The sequence below is a fragment of the Xenopus tropicalis genome, chromosome 9, assembly GCF_000004195.4.
Source record: "Xenopus tropicalis strain Nigerian chromosome 9, UCB_Xtro_10.0, whole genome shotgun sequence".
NCBI lineage: Eukaryota > Metazoa > Chordata > Amphibia > Anura > Pipidae > Xenopus > Xenopus tropicalis.
In genome coordinates, this window is record NC_030685.2 from 3,669,438 (window position 1) to 3,684,535 (window position 15,098).

General features: G+C 46.3%; 2 protein-coding genes across 2 annotated transcripts in view; one reads left to right on the plus strand and one right to left on the minus strand.

Annotated features, from left to right (window-relative positions):
- h2ac14 (H2A clustered histone 14) overlaps nt 1-15,098 on the minus strand; it is a 1,193,713-nt gene that overhangs the window by 610,837 nt on the left and 567,778 nt on the right.
- Nucleotides 4,058-8,209, plus strand: LOC100485340 (oocyte zinc finger protein XlCOF7.1-like). The gene is made up of 4 exons (XM_031893030.1): nt 4,058-4,445; nt 4,556-4,693; nt 4,791-4,923; nt 6,880-8,209. Exons 1-4 carry the CDS (start codon nt 4,329-4,331, stop codon nt 8,154-8,156), a joined length of 1,665 nt encoding a protein of 554 aa, XP_031748890.1. The 5' UTR covers nt 4,058-4,328; the 3' UTR covers nt 8,157-8,209.

A 15,098-nucleotide genomic window follows, 5' to 3' on the forward strand; every position in this document is an offset into this window, starting at 1 on the left:
ACTGACATTTCTACCCAAAGAGATTCAACGTTTCCCTTGGTAATGTCTTTATTACACGGCTTTAACTCTGACTTTACATAAAGACAGGCCCCTCCCCCTTTATAATCTCTCTGTCCCTCCTAAACAGGGTGGAACCAGTTAAATTCACGGCCCAGTCGCATTTATCATCCCACCCGGTCAGGTGTGTAAGCTTGTGGTAAGTTACTACTTTTTCCCACAAACCACACCCTATTTCACCCGGAATGAGACTTATTCCCTCAGGTTTGAGCCCTCACTTGAGTTGGAGGCCGGGTAGTTGTGTTACTGTAACTCTCAAGAAATGGGCGCCAGTGGTTCTTAACGTTGAACTGGTTATTTACACAGCAACTTGGGAGTAACAACAAGTACAATATAGGCAGGTAGTAGCACCTCACAGGTCAGGCAGTGCTCATGGGAAATGGTCACAATGACTCTCTCCCCGCAGGGCACAATGGGTTACCCCCTCAGGTTATGGCTCCCAGTGGAACCCAGCTGATCAACTATCTAGCCCTAGGTCTGTACACTGGTAACCCTACTCTGGGCAGTATTATACCTGGGATAATAAACCCTCTATATTCCTTGTCGGAGCCAGAAGCTGCTCATTGGCTAGCCCTGCCTGTCTATCACACCTATTACAGGAGCTGCCTGACCTGTCTGGGCCTACCTACACCCAGGTTCCACAATATCTTCCTGAAGGGTTAATATGATTATAAACTCAGTGCTAAAAATCTGTGTAAATGTTTTTTTTTGGTCTCTGTTGTGTTTTTCCTTGTTGATCTCAGCAAATGCTCAAGGCAAACAAACCAAAATAACTTTCAGCAGCTACTCTAAATAAATTCCTGTTTTCTGCTAATAACTGCAAGGCCTATGCGCCCACCCATGTTACGTAAGCATAATGCAATATCTTTATCTACATGTGTATAATCTGTGGCAAAACCATCAATAAACTGGATTTGTTAGGAGATTCATTCACTACTTGTCTGTGTCTCTCTGTGCAAATTCCCAGATAGTACCAACAAGAGAGCCCGGGGCTGTTTGAACTACAACTCCCAGCAGCCCCAAGGCACCCTGAGAGTTCTAGTTTAGGGAGGAAGTGCAGCAGCGAATGGCAGCCCCCACATCACATGACACAGTAGTACAATCACACAGCAGGTGCAGCAGGAAGAAGGGGGCAGTGCAGGGAGTTTGGGATGGAGAGGCTGGAACAGCAGCAAAGAGGGGGAAATAGGGAGCTTCATTCTACACTAGTCAGTCCCATTGCATGCTGGGTATTGTAGTTTTACAGTAACCTTGGCAGTAGGCAAACTGTTACACAAAAACTACATTACCCAGCATGCATAGGGAGAGGCAGGCCAGGTACACTAGGTGGGAAAAGGGAACATTGGTGAGTTTCCAAACTACAAACCTGCAGAGCCCCCCCCCCCCCCAAACTGTTATGTGCAGAGATCCCAATAAACAAGAAGGTTATTGGCTCAATTGCTGGATTGGAGTTTTGGTACAGTTTTCCATGTGTTGCTAAGCATCGGGCTCCAGGGAAACGGAGTTAACAGACTGCACCACTTGAAGTATTAGCACATAAGATTGGGAAATATTGTTTAAGGGCTCCAAGAACTAGCCTGAATCCATACCTTGGTGCATTTGTACTGAAACCTGCCTGAGCTGTAGCCTGTTAGCCCAGTGTGGCAGAAACACCATCAGCCTGGCAACCCTGAAGGGGTTAATATCATGAAAAGCTCAGTTATTCCTACACTTACACAACTATCTGTGAGTTTTCCCTCTGTCCCTAACTCTGCAGTCTGTGAGTTTTCCCTCTGTCCCTAACTCTGCAGTCTGTGAGTTTTCCCTCTGTCCCTAACTCTGCAGTCTGTGAGTTTTCCCTCTGTCCCTAACTCTGTGTCCCGCCCTTGTTGCTCACTCACCCAATCATTCTTCTCCGCCGCTCTCTGTCCCGCCCACATTCCCCTCCCAGCCAATGAGTGAGTGTCCCAGCTCCTCAGTTCCCTCCCTCACAGCTACAGGCAGCAGAGCAGTGTGGGAAAGAGGTGAGTAAGGGAGCGGGGCTGCACTAATGGTGGCACTAAAGGAGCAGTGTTACCTTGTTGTTCCCAACACATGAGCTGATTCCCAGGGACACTTTGCTACTGAGTCAGTGCAGTTTCTGTGGCAGCTCCAAGCCCAACCCACCCACCATAAGTGAATTCCTCTCCCATTTGGTACCAAGGCCCCCCTGCAGCCTGAGGGGAAGCACTGAGGGGCCCATTCTTGGCAGGAAAGGGAAAGTGTTGATTGGCAGACATTGCATCATTAGAGGGAAGTTTAACAGGGGATTGTGGGATTGGTAGTTCAGCCCATGGCTAGACTAGTGATTCTTAGAGGTGCAGTAGTGTTGGTGGAAGCGCATAAAAATAGAAATAAAGAATAAAATATAGTGCAGATCAATATAATAAAGAAGTCCAAAAAAATAGTTATCAAAGTGAGTGCTTAGTCAAAACACCAATGTTAGGTAAAGTGACCCCAATTCTATATATATGCTAATGTAGATTCTGTATCTGCTCACCAGAACAACTTATAAAGAAGCATGTAGAATCATCCCAACCGGGCATTGATAGAAGAGGGATCCAGTCGCACAATATATATAGGATGGAGAACAAGGCAAAATATAGTGTAAAAACGTTAAATATATTAAAATCCTGCACAGTGCAGGCTACTTACAATGTAGTAGAAGTATAAAAACATGGAACAGAAGAGGAGTCAATAGTAGCTCAACGTGTTTTGCGTGCTAACTGCACGCTTCCTCAGGAGCAAACAGGGAGTGTCCCAACAATGGCCTTATAAACCGTTTTATAAAGGAGTTTATTAAACCTAAAACGAAAGCACCGGTGTGAGACCAGAAATGTATGTATAAGACTAAAGGGGCAAGATCGCGTAGTAATAGTGACGATTATGACACGCATGAAGTGGGGGTGGCCGCTCGCCCGGAGAGAAATACGTCACCATGGAGACGCGTTGGACCCGGACCTGGAACCGGAAGTATATGCATGACTCGCTAGAAGCCAAGGCGCGTAGTCATAGCAACGGATAAAGCGTAATGCATGCACAAAACAGAAGGGGCCGCTCGCCAAGTAGGGGACGCGTAACCAAGGAGACGCTTGGGCTCCAGCTGTTGAGCACGCTATCTAAAAGTAGATACGTGCATATAGTATGGGACTATTGGTGTGTCATGATTAAAGGTGCAACTCTGCATACATGAACTTGGCCAAGGATAGAAAACGAGTATTGCTGGGAGAAGGACATAGGTAGATGCAGGACCTGTAACTAGATGATGTAAATAACTAAAGTGCATAGAGGGAGTACATTAGAAAATTAAAAGTTCGTAAAGAAAGTACATCCAAAAAACATTGTGATTGCATAAGCTTAAAACATCTAAAATTCTGTATTGATACTAAACCACTACTAAAATATAAAAGGCGGGTACTCATAGCCATAGTAACAAGCCTCTCCCACTTCATGCGTGTCATAATCGTCACTATTACTACGCGATCTTGCCCCTTTAGTCTTATACATACATTTCCGGTCTCACACCGGTGCTTTTGTTTTAGGTTTAATAAACTCCTTTATAAAACGGTTTATAAGGCCATTGTTGGGACACTCCCTGTTTGCTCCTGAGGAAGCGTGCAGTTAGCACGCGAAACGCGTTGAGCTACTATTGACTCCTCTTCTGTTCCATGTTTTTATACTTCTACTACATTGTAAGTAGCCTGCACTGTGCAGGATTTTAATATATTTAACGTTTTTACACTATATTTTGCCTTGTTCTCCATCCTATATATATTGTGCGACTGGATCCCTCTTCTATCAATGCCCGGTTGGGATGATTCTACATGCTTCTTTATAAGTTGTTCTGGTGAGCAGATACAGAATCTACATTAGCATATATATAGAATTGGGGTCACTTTACCTAACATTGGTGTTTTGACTAAGCACTCACTTTGATAACTATTTTTTTGGACTTCTTTATTATATTGATCTGCACTATATTTTATTCTTTATTTCTATTTTTATGCGCTTCCACCAACACTACTGCACATATACTTTGAGGCTCATCTAAAGGGGAGCTGACATCAGGAGGAAGCAGCATTTTATTCACATTGATTTCTACTACATCGAAGGTTCACACATACGGATTTTTCATCAAGAAGCGCTGGGTTTAGGAGTGTTCATTCACTCCACAAATACTAGACTAGTGATTCTTATAGAAATGTGTAAGTGCTTAATTCCACTTCCAGGCCCCTCCCTCCCACAAGGAGCCAATGGGAATGTGGGAGGAAGCGAGTGACCCAGTGATGGGGAAGAAGGATAAAAATGAGGAGCGGAAGGAGAGAATCCTGAATCTCACACTGGAGATTATCTATCTGCTGACTGGAGAGGTGAGGGGGGCACTGTGAGTGGCACAGTGAGAAGAGACTGTCTGTCTGTACAAAGGGGGTCTCTCTGCTGCGTTACACACTCATCATTCTCTCTCCCTCTCAATACATAGGGCTACGTCATCCCTAAGAAGAAGAGCCCAACTGTGGGTTTGGGGGCCCTGCATGCCCCTGGCTCCGTCATACAGAAGGAAAATGACAAGAAGATCCTGGAACTCATCTCCAACATCATCCAGCTGCTGACTGGAGAGGTGGGTGCGGCCCCCCAATCCCCCCTTATTGTTTAGTAACAGTGTATGATAATCCCTTTCTCTGGCTGGGGGATGACTGTAACATTGTGTGTGCCAGGTTGCCATAAGGTGTGAGGATGTTTCCATCTATTTTTCCTTGGAGGAGTGGGAGTATATAAAAGGAAACAAGGCCCTTTACAGGGAAGGGATAAAGGAGGAGGAGGAGGAGCCCCAGCAGCTCCGCCCACTGGGTGAGTAATGGTTTCTATCATATACAGAGCATAGAATGCAGGATATCAGGCCGTTTAAGAGGCACATGGAAAGTCAGTAGTAACATATATTTAGTCATGTCTCTTCTGTGCACGACTTAAATAAACAACTAGCAGGGAGGTACATTTATTTAGCACAAAGGGTTAAACTTGGTGCAACTGCTGGGGGGAGGAGCTATAGAGGGGCCTGTAGGACACTGACTGATAAGCAGCTGCAATAGATGTTTATGGAAGGGGACTTTAGGGTCCCAGTGATGTTGCGGGGGGGGGGGGGGGGACCAATAATCAGTCATTCCCTTGCTAAAAAGTTCAAATAGATCCTGATACAAACAGCTGCCGTTACTCTATAATAATCAGTTCATATAAATAACCCCAAGCTGCAGGCATACCTTCCTTTCTCTCAATAGTGCCCTTAAGTCTCCCCATATTTCTCCTGTTCAGATGATCAGAAAAGCCGACTTCTCTGTTAAAGTTCAGCTTTTTCACACTACTGTGCGTGAGCAAAGCCGGAAGGAGGAAGCGCTCGCTACAGCTACCCCGGGCTGGGGCTGTTCTCTCCTAACAGGGGCACCAGCCAGGGGTTATAGGTAGGCAGCTTTCAGCTCTCTCCTCTCTGCTTCTCCCCCCTCCCTTAAGAATGGTAAGAATTCACACACCCCCCTTTAGGAATATGGATCTTAGCCAATCAGCAGGAAGCTGACTCATAGTCTTACAAACTGAGCATGTTCAGTTGGTCTGGGTGTCTGTGCAGGAGTGAGGCATCATGGGAACTTTCTTTACACAGCTCAGCGTTTTTTCTTCCTGTTTGGCTTCTGATCATCTAAATGGGAGAAATATGGAGAGACTTAAGGGCACTATTGAGAGAACTGAAGGTATGCCTGCAGCTTGGGATTAACTCTTTATTAGCCTTTCCTTCTGCTTTAAATCCCAGCTTGGGGCAGCGCCAGTCACACAGTATACACAACAGTCAGGGACTCTTCTCAACATACACTCGTTGTGTTAAATTCTAGCTTTGTCTCAGTATGGGATTGTATTTAACTGTAACCAATACAAGATGTAAAGGATATTACTATGAGAATCAGACACAGACAGAATGTTGGGGGCAGATAACAGAGTTGATAAAAACGACATATAACAGATATACTCACCCAGAGGCTTCTGCAGGGTCACTTACTTCTGTTCCTCCCATTGGCCAGCAGTCGGCGCCACGTCGGGACAGTCACCCAATAATGGGGCTCATTTTGACCGACCGGAACCTTATTACCCAACAAGCCCCTGAGACAAGGTTCTCAGTATATCAAGTTATTTATTAATCAAACCCAGAGCCGTGTGGGAGCTTCACCAACACAGAACAGCAACTGAAATGTGTCACTAACAGCTTCCAGTGAGTCCCTGAAAGTCTCAGCCATTTATAGATGACAGTTTGCCTTATCCCAACAGTATATAACTGCCCCTTTTACAACTGTCTGTGACTCTGTGGTTATAGCTGAGCAAATAGCAAAGTGCATGTAGGTTCTTAGCCAATCAGCACTGTCAGGCCCTTGGGATGTTACAAGATGGCATATTAGGCTTATATTTTATACTTCACATATACAGCATATTTGTATACTTTCATCTCCTAACTCCCCTGCCTTGGGGTGTCTTTATAGGGGGCACTGGGGGATTTATGTGCCCTTTATACAGAACTTACCCGCCATAAGTGAGTGTTAACCCTATGGCTCCCTATATCTATTTGCTTATTGTCAGGAATAATTAGAGAGGCACCGAATCCAGGATTTGGTTCAGGATTCAGGCAGGATTGGGCTTTTCAGCAGGAATCCAACCTCCTGGCCGAACCCAATCCGACTCCTTAAAATCATGTATTTCCCTGAAAAATATAATGACAAAATCCAAGTTATTTCCCTCAGATATATCTCTGATCTCTATCCTTCCCTTTAGCAGCCTGTGAGTATAAAGATGGGAGCGATGTTACAGCACATACGGAAGCAACTTTATGTTGTAATAATGATGGGAATCTCACACACCCTGATGTTTCTCCAGCGGAACAGCCCCCACCGGCCAATGGGATTAAAGAGGAGGCGGCTTCATGGGAAGGGGGAAACCAATCAGATTGCAGCATTAATCCCCTTACAGAACAGATACAGGGAACAGACTCACCTACTCCTATCCTGGGGTGCAGCCTGAATATCTTAGAAATGAAGGGTAATAATTATGATAAAAATTCCCACCAATCTCCACATCAATCTGAAATAACAAAAAATACATTACATAGGAAATACAGCTGCAATGAGTGTCAGAAACATTTTAATTCTAATAGAGACTTTAATAAACATCAGAGAACTCACACAGGGGAGAAACCTTTTTCTTGTTCAGAATGTGGGAAATGTTTTCCAAGCAAATTTCAACTTGCTCGGCATGAAAGGACCCACACTGGGGAGAAACCATTTTCTTGTTCTGAATGTCCAAAATGTTTTACCAACAAATATCAACTTCATCGGCATCAAAGGACTCACACAGGGGAGAAACCTTTTTCTTGTTCAGAATGTGGGAAATGTTTTCCAATCAAATTTCAACTTGATCGGCATGAAAGGACCCACTCTGGGGAGAAACCATTTTCTTGCTCTGAATGTCCAAAATGTTTTACCAACAAATGTCAACTTGATCGGCATCAAAGGACTCACACAGGGGTGAAACCATTTTCTTGTTCTGAATGTGGGAAATGTTTTTCAGACCAATCACTCCTTAAAGTTCATCATAGAATCCATACAGGAGTGAAACTATTTCCTTGTTCAGAATGTGGGAAATGTTTTTCCTATCGATCTAACCTTAATCGGCATCAAAGAACTCACACAGGGGAGAAACCATTTTCTTGTTCTGAATGTGGGAAATGTTTTTCAGACCAATCCTACCTGAAAATTCATTATAAAACCCACACAAGGGAGAAACCATTTTCTTGTTCTGAATGTGGGAAATGTTTTTCAGACCAATCCGACTTGAAAATTCATTATAAAACCCACACAGGGGAGAAAGTATTTCCTTGTTCAGAATGTGGGAAATGTTTTTCCCGTCAATCTACTCTTAATCGGCATCAAAGGAATCACACAGGGGAGAAACCATTTTCATGTTCTGAATGTGGGAGATGTTTTTCACAACAATCGGACCTAAAAGTTCATTATAGAACCCACACAGGGGAGAAACCATTTTCATGTTCTTAATGTGGAAAATGTTTTTCACAGCAATTCGACCATAAAGTTCATTCTAGAAACCATGTTCTGAATGTGGCAAATGTTTTTAGACCACCCAAACCTAAAAATTCCTTATAGAACTCACACAGGGGAGAATTTATTTTTTTCTGTCCTTAATGTGTTAAATGTTTTTCAACAAAATCCCATATAGATCGTCATCAAAGGACTCACACAGGGGAGAAGCAATTTAGCAGTAGTGGCTAAACCCATCCCGGTTTCCCAAAGCAGGGTTATTACTGTTTGCCTGTTATAATTATTTTACCTTTACACCCAGTTATATAAAGTTGATATTTGCTACAAACTGTGTATAGCCCAACAGGAGTGAGTGTGCCAAGAAAGGGTTACACTCGTTATACAAAGGAAGCATCAGGCAAACATTCTCTTTCGAGCAGATTCCATCTTAATATATGTTTCAGTATTTACAGAGAGGAACACATTTGTGCCCCATAAAATATTTCCTTAAGAGAATCCTAAAGACTCCTGATGGGCACTGGGCAATTCTGAGACTGGGGGGCACCAAAGCAGAATGCACCATAAGTACCTTCCCCCGGCACTGGCTCTGCATTGGGAACTGAGGAGCCCTCTGGGATATATCTCCCCCTCCCCCCAACAGATAATATTCTGGGTTTTATTGAACAAGAAGGGACATATTCCAAGGGGTACGAGCCCCCCAGGGTATCACTTGGGCAGATGCTGTTCCCTAATGCTCACACAGTAGGTAACATAATGGGGATATACCCAGCTGGGAATGACTTGCCGGGTACATAGTTACATAGGGTTGAAATAAGACCATCAAGTTCAACCCCTCTAAGTCAACCCAGCACACATAACTTATAGTTTTGCCCAATTTAGTGCCATCAGCAAAAATAGAAACAGTACTGTCTATGCCCCCCTCCAGGGCATTAATAAACAAGTTAAAAGCAAAGGCCCAAGGACTGACCCCTGCGGTACCCACTAACCACACTGGTCCAATTAGAAATGTTCCATTTCCCCCCACTCTGTGTAATCTATCCTTCAGCCAGTTCTCTATCCAATTACAAATATTATGTTCTAGGCCAATATTCCTCAATTTGATCATTAACCTTCTGTGAGGTACTGTATCAAACGCTTTAGCAAAGTCCAAGTAGATCCCATCCACTGCCATTCCAGCATCGAGGTTCCTACTCACCTCCTCATAAAAGGCAACTAAATTAGTCTGGCAAGATCTGTTACCCATAAACCCATGCGGCACAAACTAATAGTATTGTGAACTGCAATGTATTCAAGTATCCTATCCCTTATTACCCCTTCCAAAAGCTTTCCTACTACTGATGTCAGACTAACAGGCCTATAGTTTCCAGGGTGAGAGCTAACTTGAATGCCTTAACAGCAGGTTTTTTCTTACCAACCCCGACACTAACACTTTTATTCAGCCATAAAGGTTTTGCTTTGCGATGCCTCTCCTTGCTTACAAGGGGAATATACTGCAACGTTTTAAAGATGTTCCATTTTCCTTCCGTGTTTAACCCTATGAAAAGCCTTTCCCAGCTGCCACATTGCAGAGATGCCCTTATACTGGCACAGTCTGCACGGCTAAAATCCAGCGTTTTAGTTCCTCCCTTATAGAGCTGTCTCTACAGCATTATCCCAAAGGGACCATGTTGGGATCACTGTTCCCCAAATGCCCCTCCCCCCACACAAGTGTTAGAGATGAGTTCAGTATTATTAGATATCACCAGGTCCAAAATAGAGTCATTCCCAGTGGGTTTTTGAACCGCCTGAAATAAAAAGTTGCCATTTAGCATAGTTACAAACCTACTAGCTGTTTCTGACTTAGCCGCCCCATTACCCCAGTCAGTGCCGGATAATTAAAGTCCCCCATAATAACAACGTGACCCAGTTGTGAAGCGGCCTCCATGTGCAACAATATCTGGGCCTCATCCCCCTCATCTATACGGGGGGGTTTATAGCATACACCAATGAGCATTGTCTTTGTGACCTTCAGCCCTACTGACATTTCTACCCAAAGAGATTCGACGTTTCCCTTGGTAATGTCTTTATTACACGGCTTTAACTCTGACTTTACATAAAGACAAACCCCTCCCCCTTTATAATCTCTCTGTCCCTCCTAAACAGGGTGGAACCAGTTAAATTCACAGCCCAGTTGCATTTATCATCCCTCCCGGTCTCAGTGATACCAATTAAATCATAATGTTCAATACATGCAATAGCCTGCAGCTCCCCTAATTTACCCGTTAAGCTTTGCGCATTACCCAGCATGCAGCGGAGATTACTACTTCTCCCTCTGATAATTACATTAGCTAACGGAGAGTTAGAGCCAAGGTGAATATTAGTCTTTTTCCCTTGTAACAATGGAAGCTCCTTATCTGATAAACTATATGCTCCCCTCACTCCTCCCCCACAACCCTTTGCTAGTCCCACTGCCCCATCTACACTAGCTTTCCCATAAAACTCTAGCTCACCCCCCCTTGTCTAGTTTAAACACTCCTCCAGCCTCTTAACCATTCTCTCCCCTAGCTCCTTCCATTGAGGTGCAATCCGTCAGGGCTGTATAGATTGTACCCCAAGGAAAAGTCAGCCTAGTGCTCTAGGAACCCAAACCCTTCCTTCCTACACCAAGACTTTAGCCACGCATTTAGCTCCCTAAGCTCCCGCTGTCTCCCTAAACTTGCACGCGGCACCGGCAAAATCTCTGAAAAAATGACATTGGAGGACCTTTGCTTAATCTTAGAGCGTAGATCCCTGAACTCACTCTTTAAGGTCCCCCACCTACCATTAATTGTGCCATTAGTACCGATATGTACCCAGACAGCCGGGTCATGCCCAGCCCCTCCCAGTAATTTGCCAACCCGACCAACCACATGCCGAACCCTGGCACCAGGAAGGCCGCAAACTGTTCAGTTGAAGCGATCCCCTCGACAGATTCCCCTGTCCCCTTTCCTAATGATCGAATCCCCTATAACCCCCAACTGTTTAGGCCTCGCTCTGCTCTCCTCCCCACCACTACTAGAGAAACTGCTATCCCGGCTGTTAGAGAGATCAGCCCCATCTAGAACCGCCAGTCCAGAGTTCTACTCCCATCCTATATAGCAGTGCTGTCCAACTTCTGTTGTACCGAGGGCCGGAATTTTTCCGACCTACGTGGTGGAGGGCCGATAATGGAAGCCAGTTTTGACTACTCCCCTTTTTGAAACCGCACCCACTTGAAACCACACCCATGTTATTACATGACCATACCCGTATTAATGGTTGTAGTACAGCAAAAACCTGCCATACTCTGCCTGCCCTACCCTGCCTGTGTGTGCCATACTCTGCCTTCCCTACCCTGCCTGTGTGTGCCATACTCTGCCTTCCCTACCCTGCCTGTGTGCCATACTTGGCTGGTTTGTGCCATACTTGGCCTGTGTGTGCCATACTCTGCCTGCCCTACCCTGCCTGTGTGTGCCATACTCTGCCTTCCCTACCCTGCCTGCATGTGCCATACTTTCACTGTGTTTGCCATTCTTGGCTGGTTTGTGCCATACTTGGCCTGTGTGTGCCATACTCTGCCTTCCCTACCCTGCCTGCATGTGCCATACTCTGCCTTCCCTACCCTGCCTGTGTGCCATACTTGGCTGGTTTGTGCCATACTTGGCTTGTGTGTGCCATACTCTGCCTGCCCTACCCTGCCTGTGTGTGCCATACTCTGCCTTCCCTACCCTGCATGTGCCATACTTTCACTGTGTTTGCCATTCTTGGCTGGTTTGTGCCATACTTGGCCTGTGTGTGCCATACTCTGCCTTCCCTACTCTGCCTGTGTGTGCCATACTCTGCCTTCCCTACCCTGCCTGTGTGTGCCATACTCTGCTTGCCCTATGATGCCTGTGTGTATGGCACACACAGGCAGCCTATAGTGACATAATGCTGGCACTGCTCCTACAGTCTGCACAATAACTATATATTAAAAAACTTTTTAATTGCAGTACCACCTCAGTATATGTTCCTTTTGTAGTGTGCAGGGATTATTTGTGGGTTTCTACTGCTCCTGAGGTGTGAACAGGGGAACAATGGGAGTGATTACAGTCTGAGCCTGAGGTGTGAACACTGCAGGGGTAGAACAATGCAGAGATTAAAAGGTGTGAACAACACAGGGGATTACATATTTAAACAATACAGAGGGATTACAGCCTGAATCTGAGGTGAGAACCATGCAGGGGGGCAGTTAATCTCAGTACTGATACCATTTAAAGCTTACTCAAAGGTAAGCCATCAAAGCAGCCAGACAGGTGGGGGGCCACACAGAGAGGGGTCGGGCCGCCAGTTGGACAGCACTGCTATATAGGGTCTCTTTACATTCAATCAATTTTGTGAAAAGCCTTTGAATATATATTTGTTATAATTACCCAGTAGTAGAACATTGTACCACGGGAGCCATAGAGCAGAAAGGGAAAATGTGGCCCCGTGATACTGTGGGGGGGATGTAACGGAGCCCTTTGATCATAGAGACGTTGATGTTGCTGTAAGAGAAAACGTTTATTGATAACACATATATGGAGAAGTGCGCATAGACAGTCACTTCTAACCTGTTCCTGGAGAGAGTGGGGCTTTTATCGGTGAGCTGGAACTGGGGCTCTAGTCATGGTGGGTGGAATGATGAATAGCTTCAGTCGTTTTGCCACAAAACCTTCACCATCTGCTGGGAAGCTAAAGATGAAGAGGAACTTGACCTTTCAGCCTGACAAAGTCACCAAAGCAATGGCTTCACCAAAGGAGCATTTGGAATATACATAAGCTTATGGTAAGTTACTACTTCTACTTTTTACCACAAACCACACCCTATTTCCCCCAGAATGAGACTTATTCCCTCAGGTTTGAGCCCTCACTTGAGTTGGAGGCCGGGTAGTTGTGTTACTGTAACTCTCAAGAAATGGGCACCAGTGGTTCTTAACGTTGAACAATGAACTGGTTATTTACACAGCCACTTGGGAGTAACAACAAGTACAATATAGGCAGGTAGTAGCACCTCACAGGTCAGGCAGTGCTCATGGGAAATGGTCACAATGACTCTCTCCCCGCAGGGCACAATGGGTTACCCCCTCAGGTTATGGCTCCCAGAGGAACCCAGCTGGTCAACTATCTAGCCCTAGGTCTGTACACTGGTAACCCTACTCTGGGCAGTATTATAACTGGGATAATAACCCCTCTGTAATCCTTGTCAGAGCCAGACGTTGCTCATTGGCTAGCCCTGCCTGTCTATCACACCTATTACAGGAGCTGCCTGACCTGTCTGGGCCTACCTACACCCAGGTTCCACAATATCTCCCCATCTGCTTGTTCAGGGGGAAAGCCTTCACCAAAATGGCTCCCAGCCTCATGGCTGCTCAGCCTTTTATACTACCCCACAGTGCCACCTACCGGCAGATGGTACTGCAACAGGGCATGCTATGACCCAGGAAAAGGGACCTACTTCTCATTACATTAGGGACCCTTTATAGCCGTCCCAATAACTAGGGGACTGCCAGTGAGAAAGGGCACAATTTACAAGTTCCCTACAAAAGCTTTAAACCATTTTCATGAAAACATCCCAGATAATATGTTTATGCATTACTTAGACCAGTGTTTTTCAACCTTTTTTGGGCAAAGGCACACTTGTTTCATGAAAAAAATCACGAGGCACACCACCATTAGAAAATGTTAAAAAATTTAACTCTGTGCCCAGCAGCAGTGCCCCCCTAGTACATTGGTGCCCAGCAGCAGTGCCCCCCTAGTACATTGGTGCCAAGAGCAGTGCCCCCCTAGTACATTGGTGCCCAGCAGCAGTGCCCCCCTAGTACATTGGTGCCCAGCAGCAGTGCCCCCTAGTACATTGGTGCCAAGAGCAGTGCCCCCCTAGTACATTGGTGCCCAGCAGCAGTGCCCCCCTAGTACATTGGTGCCAAGAGCAGTGCCCCCCTAGTACATTGGTGCCCAGCAGCAGTGCCCCCCTAGTACATTGGTGCCAAGAGCAGTGCCCCCCTAGTACATTGGTGCCAAGAGCAGTGCCCCCCTAGTACATTGGTGCCCAGCAGCAGTGCCCCCCTAGTACATTGGTGCCAAGAGCCAGCCCCCCTAGTACATTGGTGCCCAGCAGCAGTGCCCCCCTAGTACATTGGTGCCCAGCAGCAGTGCCCCCCTAGTACATTGGTGCCAAGAGCAGTGCCCCCTATTACATTGGTGCCAAGAGCAGTGCCCCCCTAGTACATTGGTGCCAAGAGCAGTGCCCCCCTAGTACATTGGTGCCCAGCAGCAGTGCCCCCCTAGTACATTGGTGCCAAGAGCAGTGCCCCCCTAGTACATTGGTGCCCAGCAGCAGTGCCGCCCTAGTACATTGGTGCCAAGAGCCAGCCCCCTAGTACATTGGTGCCCAGCAGCAGTGCCCCCCTAGTACATTGGTGCCCAGCAGCAGTGCCCCCCTAGTACATTGGTGCCAAGAGCAGTGCCCCCCTAGTACATTGGTGCTAAGAGCAGTGCCCCCCTAGTACATTGGTGCCAAGAGCAGTGCCCCCCTAGTACATTGGTGCCCAGCAGCAGTGCCGCCCTAGTACATTGGTGCCAAGAGCCAGCCCCCCTAGTACATTGGTGCCCAGCAGCAGTGCCCCCCTAGTACATTGGTGCCCAGCAGCAGTGCCCCCCTAGTACATTGGTGCCAAGAGCAGTGCCCCCCTAGTACATTGGTGCCCAGCAGCAGTGCCCCCCTAGTACATTGGTGCCCAGCAGCAGTGCCCCCCTAGTACATTGGTGCCAAGAGCAGTGCCCCCCTAGTACATTGGTGCCCAGCAGCAGTGCCCCCCTAGTACATTGGTGCCCAGCAGCAGTGCCCCCCTAGTACATTGGTGCCCTGCCTACGGCACACCAGGCAACATCTCGCGGCACACTAGTTTTTCAACTAGTGGT

Coding starts and splice junctions, on each gene's coding strand:
- LOC100485340 (XM_031893030.1), top strand. CDS start 4,329: ATGGGAATGTGGGAGGAAGCGAGTGACCCAGTGATGGGGAAGAAGGAT. Junction 4,446..4,555: donor TCTATCTGCTGACTGGAGAG/GTGAGGGGGGCA, acceptor CTCAATACATAG/GGCTACGTCATCCCTAAGAA. Junction 4,694..4,790: donor TCCAGCTGCTGACTGGAGAG/GTGGGTGCGGCC, acceptor TGTGTGTGCCAG/GTTGCCATAAGGTGTGAGGA.